Below are 21,841 nucleotides of genomic sequence, written 5' to 3'. Positions count from 1 at the left end.
ATGCATTAATAATGTAGTTGTGACAATCAGAGAAACTTCAAAGGTATTGACTGTGGTAAAAGAAAATCTTGGCAAGGGCTAATGAAATCCAAATAGGAAAGGCGGAAACCGTGCATTTGTCAAAAAAAAAAAAAAAATGCCATGCACTATCTCTGAAAAATGTGGTTACCCTCAATTGTCTTTTGGATTCCAATAGTCCTTGCTGCATATAAGATCTGCTTTTCCCACATATTGGTAAACTGTGCAAAAATACCTCTGTATTAGGTTACGGGAGGTTCACTTTATAAACCTTTCTTTGCCAAATAATCATAGACAACATTCTTTTTCTCCTTGTATCGAGTGTCCCTGTGATCAGGCTCTATTTTCATTTCACTTGGTCAACCATTCCTGCAGGGAATGTGAAGTGAGAAAATAGCAAGCAGCTGCATAAGAAGACAAGGGTACTGCTAAAATCTGGCATGATCACAGGTTACCATTGATCCAACTATATGCCTCGAGAGTCTCGAGGGTATGGCCACACAGCACTGAAGTCTTGCATACCATTACCACTGCATGAATACAGGGTTGTGACTGGATACAGTTAACTGGTACACACCACAATTTAATAATAAATTCCTTTTATTTTTCAAGTGTAGTATACAGAGGGTGTGGTATGTTCCTGTAGTCTACCGCATATAATTTCTTTATTGTATGACTGGCCTTGCATTAATAACAACTAGAAAATAACAAGACTGGTCACTTGTGAATGTGGACTATGCTTACTCAGTCTGGTCAAAATAAAATACTGGATAGGACTTAAACAGACTAAATCAAAACAGACCAGCTGAGTGTAAGCTGGTTAAAGCCAATTAAGCTAGTTAAGACAAAAATCCTTATGTTTTCAAGATTTTAGACAGATGTTTGGAGAAAAATGATCCAGCAGTAACGGTTTAACCGCAGCTTTGCACAATGGAAACAGTATATATGGCTGTTGGGAATTGCTGATGGAAATTTGCCTTAAAGGTTACTTTTCCAGCAATTCATTGTTCATGTACTCCTGCACAAAGTTAAACAGATGCAATTTGCTAGCCTAAACTACAATGTGAGGCAATATTCAATTGTTCTTACAACTTTAAAGTCTGTTTTCACTAGCAACATACTGAGCAGAAACTTAAAGATTTTACATGCAAGTGCAAATGGGTACTCGTAAGAAGTGCCGCAATATTTTTTTTATCCATATGCCTGTTTGCGTTTATACATGTCAGACCATTTACACATCGAGATAAGCACTGTTATGGTTCAGTTTATGCTTTATATGTCAGCTGGTGAAAACAAGCCTTGGCTATAAGTACTAATGTCTTAAGTCTGTGACAAATGAACGTTCCTGTTACTGTAACGAATGTGTAACTGACACATGTCCAATAACACCAAAATTGATTCTTGTTTTTGCTAAAGAAAATATATTTTAAAGAGAAAACTTGCCCTGGACTGAGACATTCAATAGGCTCCTTTTGATATATTAAAATTCAGCTTGACAACGAGGCTGTTGTTTGTGTCCTCTGCACCTCAAAATCAAGTTGAATTTTAATATTTCTAAAGGAGCCTATAATTTACTTGGAAATTATTCATTTAATTGTCATCAAAATTACTATGCTTGCAAATAACTTATGCATGCAGACACTTCCTATCTTCAGGAAAGGAATACAACACATCTGTGTGCCGGAAAGAAAATGGGGAGTTCAGCCGAGAGCATACAAAGGGCCGAACCATAGATGAAGTTACACATTTCAAAAAAACTCATCTAAAGTTGTTTGTGAGTAAAGTATTTAATAAATAATTATTTATTGCTTGTGAATTTTTAACCATCCTAGAGAACAAGCATTTTTCTACTCCTACTGAGCAAAACCTATCATGGTTCACCTTATGAGTGACACACCTAACATCTAAAAATGATAATCTTTACAAATCCTCTTCAATTACAGAAGGAAAATGATTAAAATCCTACAGTTAGAACTGCAATCTTATGATACATCAATGCACAGCAGTATGTCATGCCATGATACCAATATCCTACATTAACAGGCACTTGTTTTGCAAAGTGCAAGACATGAGCGGCTTTTATTTTTCTCTCCCTTTTGCCTCACGCTCGAAGCTCCCGCTTCGCTCTCAATGTCTTGCACTTTATGCTTGGCTAAGTAAACACCTTTCATGCAGGCTATGATACCAACATAGTAACACAATGATTTATGATAATTTTAAAGTTTGATTCTCACAAAGTTGATAAGTCTTGCCATGGAAATGTTGGTAGTTCTATTCACGTGTTAATTACCACATAATTCTGATTTTAGTATTCTCAACCAGACAAGATCATGGAACACAATGTTAATAACATGCAGATCTATGGCACATCACAGGAGTGGTGCTTTTCAATAATTACTAATGAGATATAGAAGAATGGAAACTGCATGGTGAAAATAGCCAAATGACAAGTGTCAGGCCCCTTGCATTAAAGAGAATCAGTCTCAAAAACCAAAGCATGATACGAGGTGCACGACATACATCTCCCATGTGACAGCAATTCTACAAAGCGTTTTACGGTATGGTAGGTTCAGGGTAACAAAGTGTAGAAAAACCTACCCAAATGGATCAACACCTGAATTGTCTCCAAGATAAATGATCTGTCACACACACCCTTCTCCACATGATCTTGTGACATACCAAGACGAGAAAATGAGAGAGAAAGAACATGCGCACACTAACATCAGAAGACTATGTGGACAAATGAACCCCACATCAAACTGGGATGGTATACAGCAGGATAGACAGTAAGCAACAGGTTATGCCATCGAAGAACATATGAATGAAGCACACACAATTGACAAAGACACTGTGACATCGAAATATTTCTTAAGTAGTCAAAAATGTTTTCTTTAAGTCCATAGAATGAATGTTTTATTAGTGTCATAAAAAAAATCATTCTTTAATATGAGGGGGCCTCAAACTTGACCATTTTGCTAATTCTGACTGACACTTCTATTTTTAATTTTTGCCACATCCCAGAATTTTAGTAAAAGTATGCACCATACATATTTTACAATATATTACTGAACTTACAGTGAAATACACCTTGTATCATAGACTGTTGCAGTCCTTAAGGTTTTAAAGAACACTTATTGTAGAATATGAGAAAACAATCTGACTCATAAAATCAATTTATAAATTTATAGTAACAATGAATGTGAAGTTTTCTGAAAATAATTTGTCTAATTATAGACCATGGAAAATCGTTTCACCTTAATTGACAACAAGAAAGATGCTATAGTTCCAATTAAATGCAACTTGCTTTTGTGCATACCACACAAAGCAGCAAATGAAAATTTAATTGCAAAAGCACTCGTCTGACAAACTTAAGCATTTCACATCACTGAGAGTGGAAAACAGTGCAAATTAACTTGACCAGATAAATTTATTTTTGTGGTCTGTTGTTTTGAGGCTTCCTATTCCAAACCAAATCATAAGATATTGCCACGTTTCTTTAAATCAATATTAGTAGACATGGGGTGCACCAAATGAAAGGGGAGCTCCGACTTTACAAATGATACAGTTCTTAGAAAAAAAACCTACCATATCACGTCTATACCATTGTCAATTTCTGCCTGTCAGCATAATGCCCCCTTTTGGAGGTGATTTTTTTCAAAACTATTGTCATTCTCAACTTATGAAAATCGATGATACAACTATCTTTGACTATCGATAGCTCAATGCTGGCAAATAATGTCCCTTAAAGACCCCTTCCCTTGTCACAGCCCACATCTGTTCAAGTACCTGCATATTTCGTCACCAAACCAATGCACACGTACATTATACACAATAATTATTTAAGTTAATGAAACTGTTTGACAGCTACTTTTCAGCCAAATGGGGAAAATTAGGTTGCTACAGAATACAGTATTATACAACACAAAGTCAGTTCTCTTGTTTAAAACAGTTACAATGAACTTAAGTAGTTGTGAGCTTAACATACACAGTCAAATACTTCATGGAATAATTCCTACAGTGTAAACTAGCAGATAAAGGAAAGAGCATCTCTTTGTAATGGCATCGTTTATTATGCCAGGAAAAGGTGGCTTCAACGTTTGAGTCTCTGCATAAAACTTTATCTTAAAGAGTGACCACTCAGTTGACAACCAACAAGAACTTATTGAAGCACTTTACTGTGGTGCCAAGAAGGAATTTTGTAAAATTTGACAAAAAATAAACAGAACTCAGAGGAATTGTAAAGGGTAGACCTACATGTATTATGAACTGATTTTTCATATTATCATAAGCTTATCACTTAATTTGTGAGTAGTGAGAAAACAGATCATGCTTTTGCAGCACACCCAGCTGACTTTAACAAACCCATGACTGAGGAATGAAAGCAAAAACTCCCATACCGATAACATATGGCATCACCAAGATCTACACATGGGCCTTCTGATTCCTTGAAAACAAATAAAATACTTGTTTCAACCAATCACGAGGACCACCCACATCTTGGTAACGTTATGTCCCCAGGTGGGTTACTCGGGTATAAACGTGACGGGGGGGGGTCCGACGGAGCCTATTATTTTGCACCCAAAAAAATACATGGACCTTATATTGTGCACCCAAAAAAATACAAGACTGGACATTTTAGACCCAACAAAATACATGATTGGCTTGAATTGCATAAGAACTATTACAAAATATTAACGGCAGACTGATCCCAACGGCGGAGGTGACGAGCTTGATAGAACAAACAACAAGAGCTAGAATAACTGAAATACATTTGTTTTTTAAAATTTTTTTGCCCGATATATTTCGGTTTGCAATACAAACCTTCCTCGGGGGCTGAACGAAAAAGAAAAGTGAGAAACATAAAAGGATCGTTACAAAGAAGATTTAAAACTATTAGCCTGGCGGAAATTCGAACCCAAAAAAATATGCGAAGATTTTTCAGACCCCAAAAATACACGGTTAAATCTTCAACCCAAAAAAATACAGGAGTTGAAAATTTTTGACCCCCAAAAATACGTCGGACCCCCCCGTCACATTTATACCCGAGTAACCCACCTGGGATTATGTCATTGGTATGGCATCTTTGCAGTCACTTGTCAGACGTCATTTTGTGTGGGCCTAGAGGTGGTGCCGCAAAACATAATTGATTTCTCATGCTCATTAATTGGGTCAGGTAGTTAGATTTATCCCATTATGATCAAGGACACTCACTTATCTGGAACACTGATTTTTCTCCCCCTCCCCCCCCCCCCCAATTCTTTACACCAAAAGCGGTCAAGATAATGTTTTCCATGGACTAGTCAAGTTTCTACTTAAATTCAAAAGCAAAAATATTAATGGAGACTTGAGACAACTTATGCCACACCTCTGAAGAGGCTACTGTACAACATCACAATATTTGGTTTACAGATAATTAAACACAGTCTATACATCTGATTTAGCAAGTATTCATGAGCGAATGTCCACTCGATAAATGCATCAACACAACTACATGTACTGTACACATACATGGTTACATGATTCTGCACTTGACAACAGAATTAAGAAACAATTAACTGCTTCTAAGTTGGCACACAAAAATAATTATACTATAATTAAAACAATCTTGTCTGATAAATTTCCTTAAACAAATGAATTGAAGTTATGGGATTGTAAAAGTCCAAAATGACGTTCTGAGAGTTTTTAGAGATGTACAATCCAGAGCCCCAAAATACAACCGCCAACAACCTGTTACAAAATAGTCCCACTATAGAATCCCGCCAGTAAAACTAACAACCAGCTATTCTACATGATAAAGTGACTGTACAAGCTTTGTTCAAGCTGCAATAACAACGTCCTGTATAATGGGCTGGTCATACAGTGTATGAGTTCTATTTTACGGCTGCATTGTCGGAAGTTTTGCAAGCATGGTGTTAGTTTGGACATTCTCAAGACCACCTCTTCAATCACCGTTAGGATGTCAGAGTCATAATAAAATAATATAATCAATTGCAAGTCACGGATTCAGAATGTACATCCTAGCTTCATCTTTCTTCCTCTTTGGTTTTGGCTCCAGTGATGGCTCCACGTAATTTGGCAAATATTTTTTCAGCACAGTGTTGAAATATACTTCTAGGTTGCTGCCCATTTTGCCAACTTCAGAAGTTGCCTAAAACATGACATTCGGGATATTACACAGGATTAAAAAAATCACGAAATAGAGAACACTAAAATAATTATTATAAAGGCCTTAAAAAAAATTGCGCTTCCTTTTGTGCAACTCAAGGAACAACAGTCATTGAAAATGGGAATTCTTGCTCCCCTAGTGAGTGAGAACCTTAAAAAAGTGGCTCTCTAATGCTTGAGTGTGTGTATAAAAATCCTGAAACTTGTGTGACTATTCAAATGGAAGCTACTGAGCAATAGTTTCCTTCGGTAAGAAGGGAACGTAAGCAACGACAACAGTGATGGCAACAAAAACATCACTTGAAAATATAACTTCAGGTTATTTGTGGTACTTCAAGATTATTTAACTCATCCAACTTGTACAAAAGCAGCAAACTACATGTACCCAGGAACCAAACCGGTAGGCGTGGCATTTGAGTTAAGAAAGAGAATGAAAACTTTACCATCAAGTACACATGACACGTTCTCCACAAACCCTTGAATTTGGTCATTTCACATTGTTTTCAAGAGGATGGCAGAGAAATGTACCAAATTTAAAATACATGTGCAGAGTGATTGTATTCCCCATTATTAAACCTATTGTTTTGTGGTTTTATAGTTGCCGTCGCCATCATCGCTGCTTAAGTTGGACCCTAATATTTGGGACATAAAGTGGGGACGACGACGATGCCAAAGAAACTTTAAGCGGCTACTCTACTGGAATATGTGTGTGATTCTTTAAATAAAGATATCAAAATCAGACACACATCAGACACATATACCAGTAGAGTAGCCGGCCAAGATCATGAAGTAGATGGTGATTTTCACAAGCTTTCGGCTACATTTGACAACCCTGCTATGTAAGGTGGCACTACCTTGCGAGTCCATGGTTGAAATTCTGAAGTGTATGTAACCACTGAAATGAAAGCTACCAAGCAGTGCTTTTCTGTAGTGCTGTTTACTATGTTGTGTAAAGGTGGTTCTAACTTTTGAATCTCTAAATGAAATGAGGGTGAACATTGTAAGGGCACCCTCTTTTCTGTGGCACTGTTGAGATTTTATTCAAAGTTGGAGAATAGGGCATTTTACTATGGAATCATTTCACTACAACTACTAGAATCCTTCTGGTTTTTGTTTTCTCATGCTAATTAGAGCTATTGTTCTTTCAATTGCTGTCCACTGAGATTACAAAATTTGAATTTGAAAAGGAAAACGAAATGAATTCTAGTAGTTGTAGTAAAATGACACCATCATGAAAATGGCCTATTACACACTTTGAAGCAAATGAAAGTGAACTTGAAGTACTTACTTCATTAAATATTGCACAGTTTTCAAAGATAAGGCGGCAGTCCCCCACAAACTCATTGAAAGTTTGATAGTGTGCAAAGTTCTGTGTCTGGAGCTTGGCTCGGATATTAGACAAATCCATAGGACGAGCAATCACTTTGTAGTAATTAGGAACCTAATGGAGTTCAAAACAGTGTTATTCACATCATAAATTGCTTGCAAATTCACTGTTGTATTGAAAAACAGCTCCTCTGGAACAAAATATGTATGTGGCAAGACAAGATGACCTAGCTGTCTGCATGGTTGCAATGTACACTGTAGTCATTGTCTCAAACACAGGACTACAAAGTCAGTAACACAATTTAAGCCTACCTTGCTAAGGGAAATTAACACTCCATTTCAAGTAATATATCAAACACAAGGAAGAGTGAAACACACTTTCGAGTGTTTGATATGGCTTCTCAAATGATCAATAATTCTTGGAGAAATTCAAGGCTAAAGTTGGCAAAATTTTATGGTAATGAGGATCACATATCCAAACCACGGTGACGGTAGCGATTTTCTTTGTTTTCTCTTGATGAATTATTAATGAGTTTGAGAAAGTTAAATCTAGATCTTTTAGTACATTTAATTTGATCAGAAAATAACATCATCAGAAGATCCTTCAAGATTCTATAGTTTAGCACAAAACCACCCTGATTTCCACTACACATGTCCGTTTCAAGAAGTGATATATCAAACAAGAGAAAGAGAGTTTCATCTGATTTTCAAAAGCTGAGAAGTGGTAACTTGAAAAAACGAGGCACAAAGTTCTGAGTTTTTTAATTCTTGGAAAATTCAAAGCAAAAGTTCACCAAATTTTAAGGTTACTAAGATCAATTTTCCAAAACTCCTTCATGGTACTAAGTAATTTCCTTTGTTTTCTCTTTGTGAATTACTAATGAGTTTGAGAACATAAATGGTTGCACTTACTGATTTGCTAACTTTCTGTTGGAATGGAATACTCTCAGCATGACAAAACAGCTCCAGCAGAATCTGTTCACAAACCTTCAATAAAACAAGTACAAAATTAGTTAATTAATCAAACCATTAAAACAGCCTGGAGAGGTTCTTAAAATTATTGTTTCTGGAAATGCTGTACAGTATCCACTGAAAATTTGCTTTAATTAGTCAATGACTGACTCTGACAGGTCTAATTATCATATTAAACACTAATTAATCAAACTAACAAAATTAAATCAAATGCAAATACAATATGTAACACAGCCTATTTAAACCTTTGTGTGTTTGAAATGGTCGAGCACACGTACTTAGATCTGGCCAGTGTTGTATAATCTTTAATAATTTTTCATTTAAGAACCTGCTTCATTTGTCAGGCTGAATTGGTTCTTTTATGTTAGGTGCTTTATTGGCCAAATTTCAGCCTGGAGGTTCTTTCTGCTGTTTCTTTTATGCAGGTGTTTACCATATCATAATCAATAATAACTGGAGTCGATTGTAAAATGATAACATTAAAGCTTTCAAGCTGAATGCCTTGCATGCTGGTAAATGAACCACAAATGAATTGTAAATGATTAAAATATTGAATCCTAAAACTGCCGTAAACTTAACAACTGAAGACAAACTGTTAATGAATGGTAAATGCAGTAACTATTCCTTTTCCAGCGATGTCTTTATCAAGTCATTTAGAATATGAAGGACTGCTAAAATTGAGACTTCAACTTTTTTCTGAGGCCTAGTAATAGAGGCAGTTATTGAGGACTCTCAATAAAAAAATTAAGGGAATTAAGTCTGCTTTGAACAATATCCTTCATTCAAATTTAGTTGTAAAGTATGCAATAATCACCTTTCTCTCAAATTCTGTCAAACCATTACATGAAGAGCGCCTTTTGTTTCCTGGTAGAGTTGCATTCTGATCTATTTGTACAAATTAAAACAATAAACAAGTAATTCAGAATAAATAATTAATTTTTGCTCCAATGTCACTAATGATAAACCTCAATTGTGCGGCTTGCATGAGCAATTTTGTCAATGAAAAATAGACTTTTTTTTAATTTTCCAAAAGTTGGTGACACCTAGCACCTGGCAAGGTGTTCAACAACTCTAATTCTCCAACATTTTTCATCCATTTGATTTTAATTCCGAAATTCCCAGAATGTTTGGGTGAATTTAAATGCACCCCTTCGAATTGAAAATGAAAGAAACAAATGAGCTTTGGAACTTCACTTTTCACTGGCCAATGACTTTTCCATAGTTTAAATATACAATGCAGTTCATGAGCCAATGTCACACACACACACCTACTGACAGTTGTGTCATGTTGTGACAAGCTACTTAATAAGGTATGTACATTGTGAAACAAATATTAAGGGCAGAAACTGAAAACAGAATTTAAACAACTGATTTCCACTGTAACAAGAAAATGAAACATACCTTTCTGCTTCAGTGCATTCCAGTCTACTTCCTGACATAACCCACAGCTCCAGGAATCACTAATGACAGATCATAACATTGAAATGATTCACCCTTAGCAAATACTCTTTGTACAAATCTACTTGTTTGAACAGTTCAAATGTTTTGTGTCATCATGAATTCTGTGCACTACAAATTCAGGGATAGTGATAAAACTTTCAAGCTCTCTTGCTATGGATTCTGAGCCAGGTTGAATAAAGCAACTTAACTTAAGTGGGAGTTTTGTGGCTAATTTTCATGTACCAATCAATTGGGCTGATTTGGCCCAATTTGACAAAGAATATGAATGAGAGGACAAAAATCGGCCCAAGTTATAAATTAAAAATCTGTGGTAACATTACAGATTTTTTAAATCAGGCCGATTTTCAACCGTTTCAAACTGCATAGTGAACTGTTCAGCATCTGTTCACTAGCCAAACGTTTTGCCCTTTGAATATCAGAACACACTACACAAACAGAAAAAGATATTGGCCGACAAATATAACATTGTAATCTTGATAGTTGATTGAGACAAGCTGCATGTACACATCTTTGTGAACGTAAGGGAGATCAATCACTAGTAAAAAGGTTCTGATGCAGATAGTACAATATTTATTTTTACAGCACAAAATACAGTTCTTGCATTATCTTGAACATTTCATACCTTGGAGTATTGGTAAGGGAAGGTACATGGCACTGCAGGTGGAAAACACGTGGGCAAGTGTCGCAGCAAAGGAGTTCTCCACCATTGCGGCACACAGCACACCAGTCGTCATTTGTACTGGTCTCATCAATCCCACTTTCTCCACTGGTGGCATCGTCTTGCTGTTGCTGTAGATAACAAATGTATGCACAATCAGAATTGGGTTAAATTTAATACAAATGAAGAAGGGAAACCATTATACTGTACGGTAGTCGACTCCCGAAAAAGGTTCGAGTTATCGGGAGTTTGAGTTATCGAGGGTAAAATTGTATAGAAAATGAACTGAAAGGAAAGGAAAATTGGTTTGAGTTAGCGGGAGGTTCGAGTTAGCGAGGGTTCAAGTAATTGGGAGTCGGTAATTGTTAATTCAAAATGAAAACTTCCTCCATACACTGTAACTTGGCTTTTAAATTGAGAATTAAACAGTAAATTATTTGTGAACAGAAGAAATTAGAGACAACAATTTTACAGCTATTTTTCAATCAAAATTTACATGTCATAACAGCATTATAGAAATTAATTACAGGGGGGGGGGGGGTGGGGAGGGATGGCACAGTGATGGACACTTGCCTCCTGCCAGTGTGGCCTGGGTGAATCCCAGTCTTGGTGTCACATGTGGGTTGAGTTTGTTGTTGGTTTTCAAATTTTTGTTCCAAGAGATTTTTTCTCTTGATACTCAAGTTTCTGCCTCTCCTCAAAAACCAATATTTCCACGTTCCAATTTAAACTGAAGATTGTCCCCAATTACTGTTCTGTGCTGAACACATTGATGCTAAAATAAAGTGACTTTAAGTGTTTAAATTTATGAGTGAAAAAGGCTATAACCTGTAACACCTGTTCCCAGGAATACCTTTTAATGAGGCCTTCATGTTGTGAGTGCTGTTGGTTGTTTAGATTTAATTTACGCCTGTCACTGCTGTGTGGATCATACATTTAACATAGAATAAATTCCTGTCATACCTTCTTGAGGGATTCTTGACAAGGCGAATATTCAATGGGGGATTCTGGTTTTTCTTGTTTGACCTTGACCGGAGGTGGCGAGGATGCCACGGGGGACACCACAGGGTCAGGTAATCCCTGAGAACTGTTACTTCTCTTCACAGGGAGCAATTTTGGCACTGCAGGGGTTTCCATAGGTTCTGATGTCCCCTGACAACTAAGGCTTCTCTTTAATACAGGCAAAAGTTTTGGTACTGTGGAGGGTACCCCAGGATCCGATACGCTTGTGGGTGAGGTTGCACCTGAAGGCCAAAAATAATAATAGAGAGATTTAGGAATATCTTTACGACAAACAGCAAACAGTAACATTGACCACATGACCACAATTGTCCTACAGTCTGTACGTTTGCCTCTTGCCCTTTCCATTTCTAAGTGAAGTTGAGTAGTTTCAGATTAGCATCAAAGGCCGGAATTATTTGCACTGTTGTCATCTATTTACAAATTCCATTGGCCGTGAACATGAATTGTAAATCTCTCTAATGACAAACAATAATTATATCATTTCCTTGGATCACAAGTAAACCTTATTTGACAAGGTATTTGCTTAATTATGATACATTTTTAAGAGGCTAGCCATACAGAATTTTGCAAGCTTTTCTAACAGCAACATAATACAACTGACAAGTAAGATATGTACTGTATACAGAAAGCTGTTTAATGAACTTTATAAAACTTTATAAAATGTTCAATGTGAATTATACAACTTTCAAAAACTCATTAATTATTCACAACCCCACTGACCTATCAAATGGGCGATAATACATCACGTGCAGTGACTTTATATCAATAAACCTCCTCCTTAATAGTATGCGGTGTTCTATCAGCTGACAAAACACTCCTCATTAGTATGTGGTGTTTTTCTCGTATGCTAATCTCCAACGTTCACAAAAGCATAATAATTATTGTTATGAACTCTCTTGACACAAATTTTTCCAGGAACATTTTTGAAGCTGTTCAAAAAACTCGCAGCACATGTTTTATCGGGTCTAAAACCACTCAGCTGAGCCTCATGGTGTTTAAACCTAATAAAACGCTCCTGCTCATTTTTAAAACGTTGCTTATAAAATGTTCAATGCGAATTACACAACTATAATAGAGGAGGTGTTTGCATCAAATGAATGGCTTTTTGCATTACAATGCTTGCTGCATGACTCCAATGCCACATTTCATTTTCAAACCAACCATGCTCCTGCTAATAAATGTGACAAAATGCAGCACCAAAATAAAGTCTTGTACCTGTTTGAGATGTGTAACATGTGTTCACACTGCATTGCTAGCTCATTAACACTTTGCGTTCCCATTTAAATGTAAATCACAACACTCACTCAAAAGTGAAATGAAAAACAACTGTCCCTTTAATAATCGTCCATTTTTTCAAGGCAGGCTATGAAACACTAAAAATACTAACTGCTTACAAGTGATATCAAAGCTTTAAATATCCTACATCCTCCTTTTATAGGAATATTGACATGGGGAATTTATATTTTACAGGGAATAGCAACTGATTCTTAAACAATAATAGGTTCATACTGCTGGGGGTAACCCTGCAATGGACTGGCATGCCATCCGGGTGGAGTGGCAATACCCCTAGTTGCTTTATGTGACAGAAACCAGGTTAAACTCTGCCTGTGTGGGCCACTTAGGCCGTTAGAGCAACTTTTTTTTTTTTTTTTTTACCTAGAATCGATTATTTAAGTGTGTGTTGATAAAAGCCCTAACTAGGTTTGGCTGTTTGAAGATGGTTCAGGAAGTTAGCAGACTAATTTAAGCTGTTATTATTGTCAAGCTTGACCCATTATGAAATGAAAATTCCCACTTACAATAAGCTCCCCCCAAAATAAGCCATCACCAAAAACGAGCCCCTAAAAAGGTTTATTTCATGAATGTTTTAAATTCACCAAGACTTTAAAAAATTATATCAATAAAACATGCCTATTAGACAGTCAGTTTTCAATTTATTATTGCCAAAAAGAATGGCTCAAAGAGTGTATCAAACACAATGTTACACTTTTTTATCTTCTTCCTGCCTGTTTTAAAGCTCCTCAGAAATCAATCATCAAACATCTGTCACGAAATAAATTAAATTGAGAGTCTTTTGAATTTACCGTCTCCTAAACAAGCCTGCTTTCCAACTGGAAAAGTAATAAGAAATTTATGCTAAAATGTTAACGCAAAGCTCTTGAGATGATGAAAAGCCCAAATCAAGAAGAAATAACACAAAGTGATTTATTTTTTAATCAAGACAAATTTAAATTTCCAGCGGCTTCAAACAGAACAAAGTGACATACACCTGTCTCTTATTACAATACAAAATTACAAAACCAAACAACTGTCTCATTTAATTTTCCATGAAAGATAGACTGTGAAAATAAAGGCAAGATGCCTTTTTTTTTCTCTTTCTTCTAGTCATTTAAAGAAATTAATAATATATGACTGTTTGAATTAATTTTCAAAACTGCTTGGTGCTTCCAAATAAAATAAATAAATAAATTGTATATATAATCACATTTTGCATATACCAAACATTCAAAGGATTAGGTTTTAATTATTGTTTGAAAAAAAAAATGCACAATTTATTTTTCACTGTAAGCGAAATAACAGGCAAAAACGTGAATTCATTTCACAGAAATCAACATGTTTTGTGATATTCTATAAGCATCAATCTATAAACAGCATCTATAAATCCAGTAGTTAAATTTGAATGTTTTAAACTTGTTTTCCATGTAACAGAGAAACTAAATTTCACAACAACCAGCCATTTTCAATTCAATAACAATATTAAATTTTTATTTTCAAAATTATGGCTTGGTTAACAAGTGCTAGAAAAAGGCCTCCTTAAATTGAGGTTCCTTTTGTGTGTATAATATTATTTTAAAGAGTTTGTGTCACAGTAAATATGCCAGTGTTCTCAATACTAATTTTGTGGGTCATTTTTTATCAGCAAGTGGCACTACAGTTATTTAAAGAGGGGAATAAACATGCTGATGATGTTAAAATGTTTGGGATGGTCTGTGTTCAAACAAATGATAAGAAAATAGCCACACAACTGACCTTGGAGAACATGTTTCCACAAGAATGCCCAAGAACAAAATAAGTCATTTCTAATCACAATCCTTAAATTTGCTGCATTTCTTAAAAATTTACACCTGTGGTAAACTTTCAAACAAAGAGTACCAAATAAAAAATAATGCTCAGAAACTTGATATGAATGGTCGCACGTTGTGATTTTAACCACAAAAGCAAAAGTTAAAGCCTCCTTCAACAGCAAAACAAAGAACACCAAACTGTACAGTTTCAACAGGAACAATTTCAACTGCTGACCCAAAAGTTGGAATCAACCTTTACAAACAACCATTTATACAATGTAGCATAGTAGACAGGATTTTCTTCACAAATGTTAACAACCACCTTTTATATATGGCACAACAAAAAGTAGACTTGTACCATAGGAAAGTACTGCTTAATAGCTTTCACTTGAATGATCACTCCACAATTTCAACCACCAGGTAAAATTAAACTGAAAAATGGGAAAATTCTGCTCAATGGCTTTTATTTGAACGATCACGCTTTGAACAAGCTTCTATCCAAAAATTCAAGAGTCATGTCTGTGGCTAGATTTTATAACATTTAAGATGAATTATTTTCCATTCATTTTTTTTTTAACCTTGTGGATGCCTGTCCCTTGGAACTGCGAAAATGTTGCCATACTTTGTGGAGTCTTGCCACAGAATAAGAAGTTTAATAGAAGCCTCCTGGAGAACATATAAATGCACAACATAAAGTCCTGCTCAGTGGCTTTTACACAAATGGTCACATTTTGAGATGCCATCCACTACATTAAAACTTTGAACCCCCTTGTTCAACATTATGAACATTACCATGAGAAAAAAAAATGCTCAACAGCTTTCATGAGAATGGTCAAAGTTTAGGGGTTGATACACAGAATGAAAGATTAGAGCCACCTTGTATATACGTATGTTGTGGTTTAATTTTTATTTATTTATTTATTATTTTTTTTTTTTGGTTTAAAATTTTTCAAACCAGTTTAAATTTATTTTCCCTGGTACAGTATTCATTACCATTATCCAAGACAAAGGGAAATACAAATCAAACTGGTTTGAAAAATTTTAAACCACAACAGAAACATACATGTACTAAGTGTCCACCTCACAACAGAGAAGGAAATTGCTAAAGTAATGCTCATAGCTTTTATCTGAATAGCCGTAACTTGTAATTTCAATGACAGACAAAAAAATTAGAACCACCATGTATACCAGCGTAAGGTAGAGGAAAGCACTGATCGGTAGCTTTCAATTCATTTCAATGGTCTCACTTTACTATTCCATCGACAAACTCAAAATTAGAACCAAAAAATGGGACAAGATCAAGTTATGTCACTCTAATCATTTAAACTTTCACTACAATTTTGATCATTGCTTGGCCTTTTTACAAGGGCTAAAAGTTAACCCTGGTTGGTACACATGAATTTAAACCTAATTTCCTGCAATGCTGTTTACCATAATTATGCTGAAGAAGATGGTTTTGATTTTTGGCCTGGATGAAACAAAGTGCCATGACCAACCAAATGAAAGTGACTGAGCAGTACTGTTTGTACAAATTTACAGACTTTTTGTCTGATTGGCATTTTTTTTTTTTCACTTGTACTTTGCACTTTTACTCAACTACGCCCTTCCTTGTTTTGGAAAGAGCAAGGCAAACTGGAAAACTAAAACCTGACCTTTTTACTTTTTGATGACCCTAACCTAAATTATGTTACTAAAAAAACAACAGGAATTGGCACCACAACAAAAATTTTAAAACAAGCAAGATTAACATACCTTTCAAGACCTGACTTGGCATATCCGTTGCAGTGGGGTTCTCATCCCAGCCATTTTGTTTTGACAAAGGAGTGGATGTATCACTAAGTGGGGATACACTCTGGTGACTGCTGTTACTACCATTGCTTGAAGGCCTTGGTGGCGTCGATTTTCCAATTTTGCTTCCTATGTCCTGAAAATGTCGTAACGGAAGGGTGTTGCCATTTCTCATTGGGCGAGGGGGTGACAAGCCTGTGGCATTTGACGAGCTAGTGACGGTTGAATTTCGTTGTGCAAAGGAAAGGCCATTGTTGACAATGCCACTTCCTGGTTTAACAGCAAGGCTCCGAACACCAGATGGCACTGTCAGTGGAAGTCGTGTAACACTGTTTGCTGACACAATACCAACTTTTGTGTTTACTGTCAAGCTAGCACCAGATGGGTGAACAATCGCAGCTTGAAGAGCACCAGGGTATTTTGATGAAGAGTAGGACTGACTATTAGGCGGACCTAAGCGTTTGTTTACAGCCGAAAGGGCTTCAATGGGGTTTGGCCGCGAGCCGACTAGTCGATTACCAGTAGGAACAGAAGTACTGGGAACTGGTACATAGGTACTGGCATTGGATAAACCGCGAAATGAAGCATCAGGTCGACTTGAATTTGTATTAGTTCTGTCAGCAGGGGTCATGACACTTCCAAGTTTAGAGATCACAGAACACAGTTTTTCTGTTTCCACAGAAAATTTCAAATCACTGTGAGCAACAGGAAGCACATTGTACTTCAAACTCAATAAATTTTGAATTCTCGAGCTAAGTTGTCGTTTGCTGTACAACAAACCCATGTCGCTTCCATTCTTTAAAACATGCCTGGTAAATCCATAATTATGTTGCAAAATCTTCTGCATCAATCTCAGGTCTTTATTCTGCTTCGACAAAAGCTTGTGTTTAAAATGTACAAGAGCCTTTAATTCTGTTAGCAATACGCTCTCCCTTTGCTTAACTGCCTTGACAAGCATTTCTGAGGACTTTTTTATCTCACTGGCGATATTTTCTTCTCGTTCTTGCAAGCCTTTCGCTGCTTTCTCAACTTCGCGAATGGACTCAGTCAAGGGTTGCGCTTGTTCATACAAACGATTCAGCTGTCCTCGTAAGTTATCTTTGTAACTCAGAGCCGCTTCTTTGATGAATTGATATTTATGATCTTTATGCTCAAGAAGTTGACAATCCCGGCAAGTCAATTTCTCGCAATTTGCACAGAACAGTTTCAAGGATTCCGTTGGGTGAGTAAAACAGAAAATTGGCTTCGCGTCCGTAGACTCCGAATTTTCCAAATACTCTGCCTCGGATTGTATCTTGTGGTCCTTCGTTACTCGCACTCTTTGATGAGCAGAAACGCACGCATCGCATAGCCAGTCGCTACAATTTAAACAGAAGGAAGAGGCAGTGCTGTTGTCTTCGCAAGAAGTGCAAGAGCGCCTCACATTTTCTTGTTTTCGTTGAAGTTTGCCCAGGTTTTCTAACACGAATTGATTATCCAGGAAACCAATAACTCCCTTCGGAGGAACCAAGAACTCCTGACCACAAGTCGGGCATTTCAACCTTGGAATCGGGTTAGAAGAAGAACTTGCCGTTGTTGAAGGCGTCTTTTCTTGTTGCTGTTCAGAAAACCGCTCCTCTAAGCACTTCAAACAAAAAGAATGAAGGCAAGGCAATAACTTCGGACTCGTGTCGACCGGCGGTTTCCTGCAAAGCCCGCACAGCATAAACACCGAGTCTTCTTCAAGATCTTCGGAACTTCCAGAAGCACCCCCTTCGCTCATTTTGGCGTCTAAGAATCGGCCGTTAATCTAGCAAAGGGCCCACAGAATGTTGTTACCACTCGATGGTGCTCGGTCAAAATGGCGGGCTAACAGACACGGCTTCCGAGCTTCCATTGACAAGAAATCACCCCGTGACGTCAGCATCCGAACATCTCGCATCTATGAATATTTCACGGGACGTTCCTTTGTTGTTACCTCAACTCAGTCAGTTTTCAATAACTTGTCTTTGTCTCTCTCAGCTTCACGAAATATTCACCGGACAAAAACATGAGTATATAAGCAAAATTTAGGGTATGCGTGGCGGCAAGAAAATTTAGGAAGGGGCGACGGAGCAAGAAGCTGACAAGAATTTACTGGCAAAACAAGCATAGACACTGTTTACAATACAACAAAAGAACAATAAATGATTTGTACTTCCGCCAATATTCAGAGTGTCAGAAGTGAGTGTGTTTGTTGAGGTTCTTTAGTAAAAGGGTTCAAGTGGCTCAAAGTCTAAAATCCGGATTTAAAGTAACAAATTGTACATTGTCGAGAAAGAGATTGAACATTCTCGTATAATTCATATCGCACCGCTGCCAAACCAGACGACATTGTATACTTTGGATTGTTTTGCGACATGACAAATGCAATGAAATAAACACTTTCAAATTTCAATAAGTTCTCGCCTGCACTACCACGTTATAAAAATTTTACTGTCAAGAAATATCACATTTTAAAAATAGAAAAAGCTAGACGGCGTGAAAGTTTCCATCGATGAAAGCGAAACGGCAATTAATGTTTATTTTGCCTCGAGCGTTTCAGTTTCAAATCAAATCAAGCATGAATCCGAATTTCTGATGGAGTAATTGAAAAGTAATTTTAAGCAAACGCATTTTAGTTGCGAATTTTTCTGATATTTGCGACACCTGAGGCAAAGTCAATTCAACATCTATAGTAAATAAGTTGGCCGTGTGCAGCGAAATGACACGTGAATCTTTTTTTCTTTTTCTTTTTCCTTTTTTTTTTTTCTTTCTTTCTTTTTTTTTTTTCAGTTTGGTGCTGTTTTCTTTTTCTTTCAACTCGTTTATTTTTTTTTACTAACTACGTCAGAGGATAGATTAACTGAAATCATTAACTTTCAGCAAAAATACCACAACAAATATCAAACGACTATTTCGCAACGGTTAGCTACTGAAAATGAATGCCGATCCCGACTGCCACTTTTAATAAGTAAATGGAACTTCTTTCAGTTTCAAACACAACGGGTCGAAAGCACCTCGCTGGGGCAATAAAAATAGCAGATTGTCTCTTTAGTGTCTCTTTGCAATGCCGCAAATGTTACGAAAATGCTCGGCTGCCGAAATGTGCTGAAAATAAGGGGCATCCCACGGTTCATTTCGGGGAATATCTATTCGGAAGGCGGCTTAAATCACAGAAATTCGGATTGGATTTTAAGGTAAAATCTACAGTTTTCTTTGGCAAAGTGCCAGCTCAAGATTTCGTAAGACTGGTTAAGTATACTTTTCGTTTTCGGATTGGTAAATATATCTCGTTACTGAATATCTCGAAAAGAGGATCAGCTCGCATTTCATGCACGCGTAGAGCCACCAACAACTCGCAAAGTTACTCGGGAAGTAAGATTTCATTTCCTAAAAAATTCTGCAACTTAAAGGGGGGGGTTTTGATATCGTTTGTTAAAAATGAGGAAATAAGACCTTCAATCACCTGCCAAATAATTCTAGAATGACGAGAGGAAAGAAATCAACTCAATTCTTGAAAGAAACAACTTGTGGTCTGTTCTGGTGCATTTTGGAAACAAAAATGCGAGAACTTGAAAAACATTAGCCTAATATTTTTCAAGTTTCAATCCAAACTGGCCTACCCTGTCTCTGGCCAGAGGTACTAATCGACAGTTTTATTGCACTGGGGTGATAATTTTTAACAAACTTGACAATTATTTCGTTGTTTCTGCTGACAGTCAAACATTTTTGGGTTTTGAAATGACAGCAAATTTTCGTGATACTTCCCCTTTAAATTTTCAGCTTAAACATACGAACACATCAAACTGTATTAGTTTTATATAAAAATCTCTCTTAAAAAGGCCAAAAAACGACCTGGAAAAACAGGGGACAACATTTTAAGTCAGTTTGCTTAATTAAATGTTAATCCTCGTTGCCGGGGTGCCCCTGAAAAATTTGGTACCATTGATAAAAAATGAACGCAAAGAAAAAAATCTTTGCAAACAAACAACTCAAGTTAAATGTAATATAAACATTAAAAATCCCAACTGGCAAGAGGCAGACCAGCCGGCTACTTACACGCATGGCCGAAAAAGTTCACTCGACTACCAAGCCCAGAGCAGGACTTGGACCCGCGGGACCTCGGGATTTCAAAGTCCGGCGCCCTAACCTGCTTCCTCGTTTGTGTTTGCCGAAACTGAAAAAATAGTCTCTTGCGTTAAAAAACACTCTCATATATGTTGCCTAAAATGCTGATGAAATTTCTGCGAAAGTAACATGATGAACTTGTTTGCATTTTGCATTCTTCCACAGGCCTGTAGGCAGGTTTTTTTTTGCGGGAGGGTGCCATTCAACGAGGAGACGGGCCAAACGAGCGCCGGAGGCGCGTACCTGTAGGGGGTCTGGGGGCATGCTCCGCCGTGAAATTTTGAAAATTAGGTTGTCTGAGACTGCATTTCGTGCGTTTTGCAGCAGTATGATATGAAAACAGGCAGCTAAAAGCGAACTAAAAACGTGGGTATTACCGTCAAACTTCTGAATTTCAAAATGGATTTTTTTGGCGCAGAGACTACTTTACGTACGTCGTTCGCCGTGTCATCACGGTCAAAAATGTGCACCAAGTTTGCGAAAATCGCTTCACTGAAATATTGAGAGCCGAAAAAGCATCGAAGACTTCCTCAGAGAAGTAGATGAAGATTTATTAATATATGACGGTGAATTACAAAGCAACGACCGTCGTGTGAACTTCACATTTGGGTGGGAAACTTCAAAGTTCGACACCTGAAACGCACACGTTTGACGTTATTTGAAAAAATGTTTTGTGCGGGTAGATACAATCGACGGTATATATAGTTTTGCTTATTTATTTTAGTTTTACTACACTAACAGTGAATCAGAAAAGAACTATACTATCTATATTTTTATCAATTCACTTTTTTTAAGTCGTTGGGCAACAAAAAAAGTGGACCTGCGCAGCCTGTGGGGGAGGGGGGAGTGCGAACGCACCCGTCGCACCCTCCCCCCCCCCCTTCCCTACGGGCCTGTTCCATGCAATTTTTTACGCTTACGCTTTTCCCCGCGTCGCGGCTCCCTCACGCGCGGGGAAAAATCAAGAAAAACCTCTGGAATCATGGGACCAGGGTAACAATTTTAACCTTTCTTCCGCTACACTAGAATTTACAGGCACTGCGCCTGCGTATCGCGTGCGATCCATTCAATTAAAATTTCCGGTTGTAATTTCCGAAATTTTCACTTATCGAATGGAGCGGTATTTTCCAGTTCAAAGAACCGGTAATCGTCCTCGGCAGATGATTCTGTGATTCGCGTTAGTTCTTCCTTGGTAGAATTGTATGTTAATCTTCAAGGTCAGGACACCGGAAGTTTG

The 21,841-nt window shown here is 37.1% G+C and overlaps 1 protein-coding gene across 1 annotated transcript; it reads right to left on the bottom strand.

Moving 5' to 3' along the window:
• Positions 1 to 600: 600 nt before the first annotated feature.
• LOC146484641 (transcription intermediary factor 1-alpha-like) lies at positions 601 to 18,679 on the bottom strand. Its single transcript, XM_085104736.1, has 9 exons — positions 16,441 to 18,679; positions 11,564 to 11,844; positions 10,565 to 10,731; positions 9,883 to 9,941; positions 9,296 to 9,366; positions 8,422 to 8,496; positions 7,472 to 7,624; positions 5,070 to 6,166; positions 601 to 4,514 (listed from the first exon to the last, which is right to left on the bottom strand). The coding sequence occupies exons 1-8, from the start codon at positions 18,236 to 18,238 to the stop codon at positions 6,014 to 6,016; spliced, it is 2,757 nt and encodes a 918-aa protein (XP_084960862.1). The 5' UTR covers positions 18,239 to 18,679; the 3' UTR covers positions 601 to 4,514; positions 5,070 to 6,013.
• Positions 18,680 to 21,841: the final 3,162 nt, after the last annotated feature.

Source organism: Pavona decussata, unplaced genomic scaffold (genome assembly GCF_977016875.1).
Source record: "Pavona decussata unplaced genomic scaffold, jaPavDecu1.1 SCAFFOLD_32, whole genome shotgun sequence".
In the NCBI taxonomy this organism is placed as follows: Eukaryota; Metazoa; Cnidaria; class Anthozoa; order Scleractinia; family Agariciidae; genus Pavona; species Pavona decussata.
The sequence above is the reverse complement of the archived record's forward strand: the minus strand, read 5'-3'. Positions and strand labels throughout refer to the sequence as shown.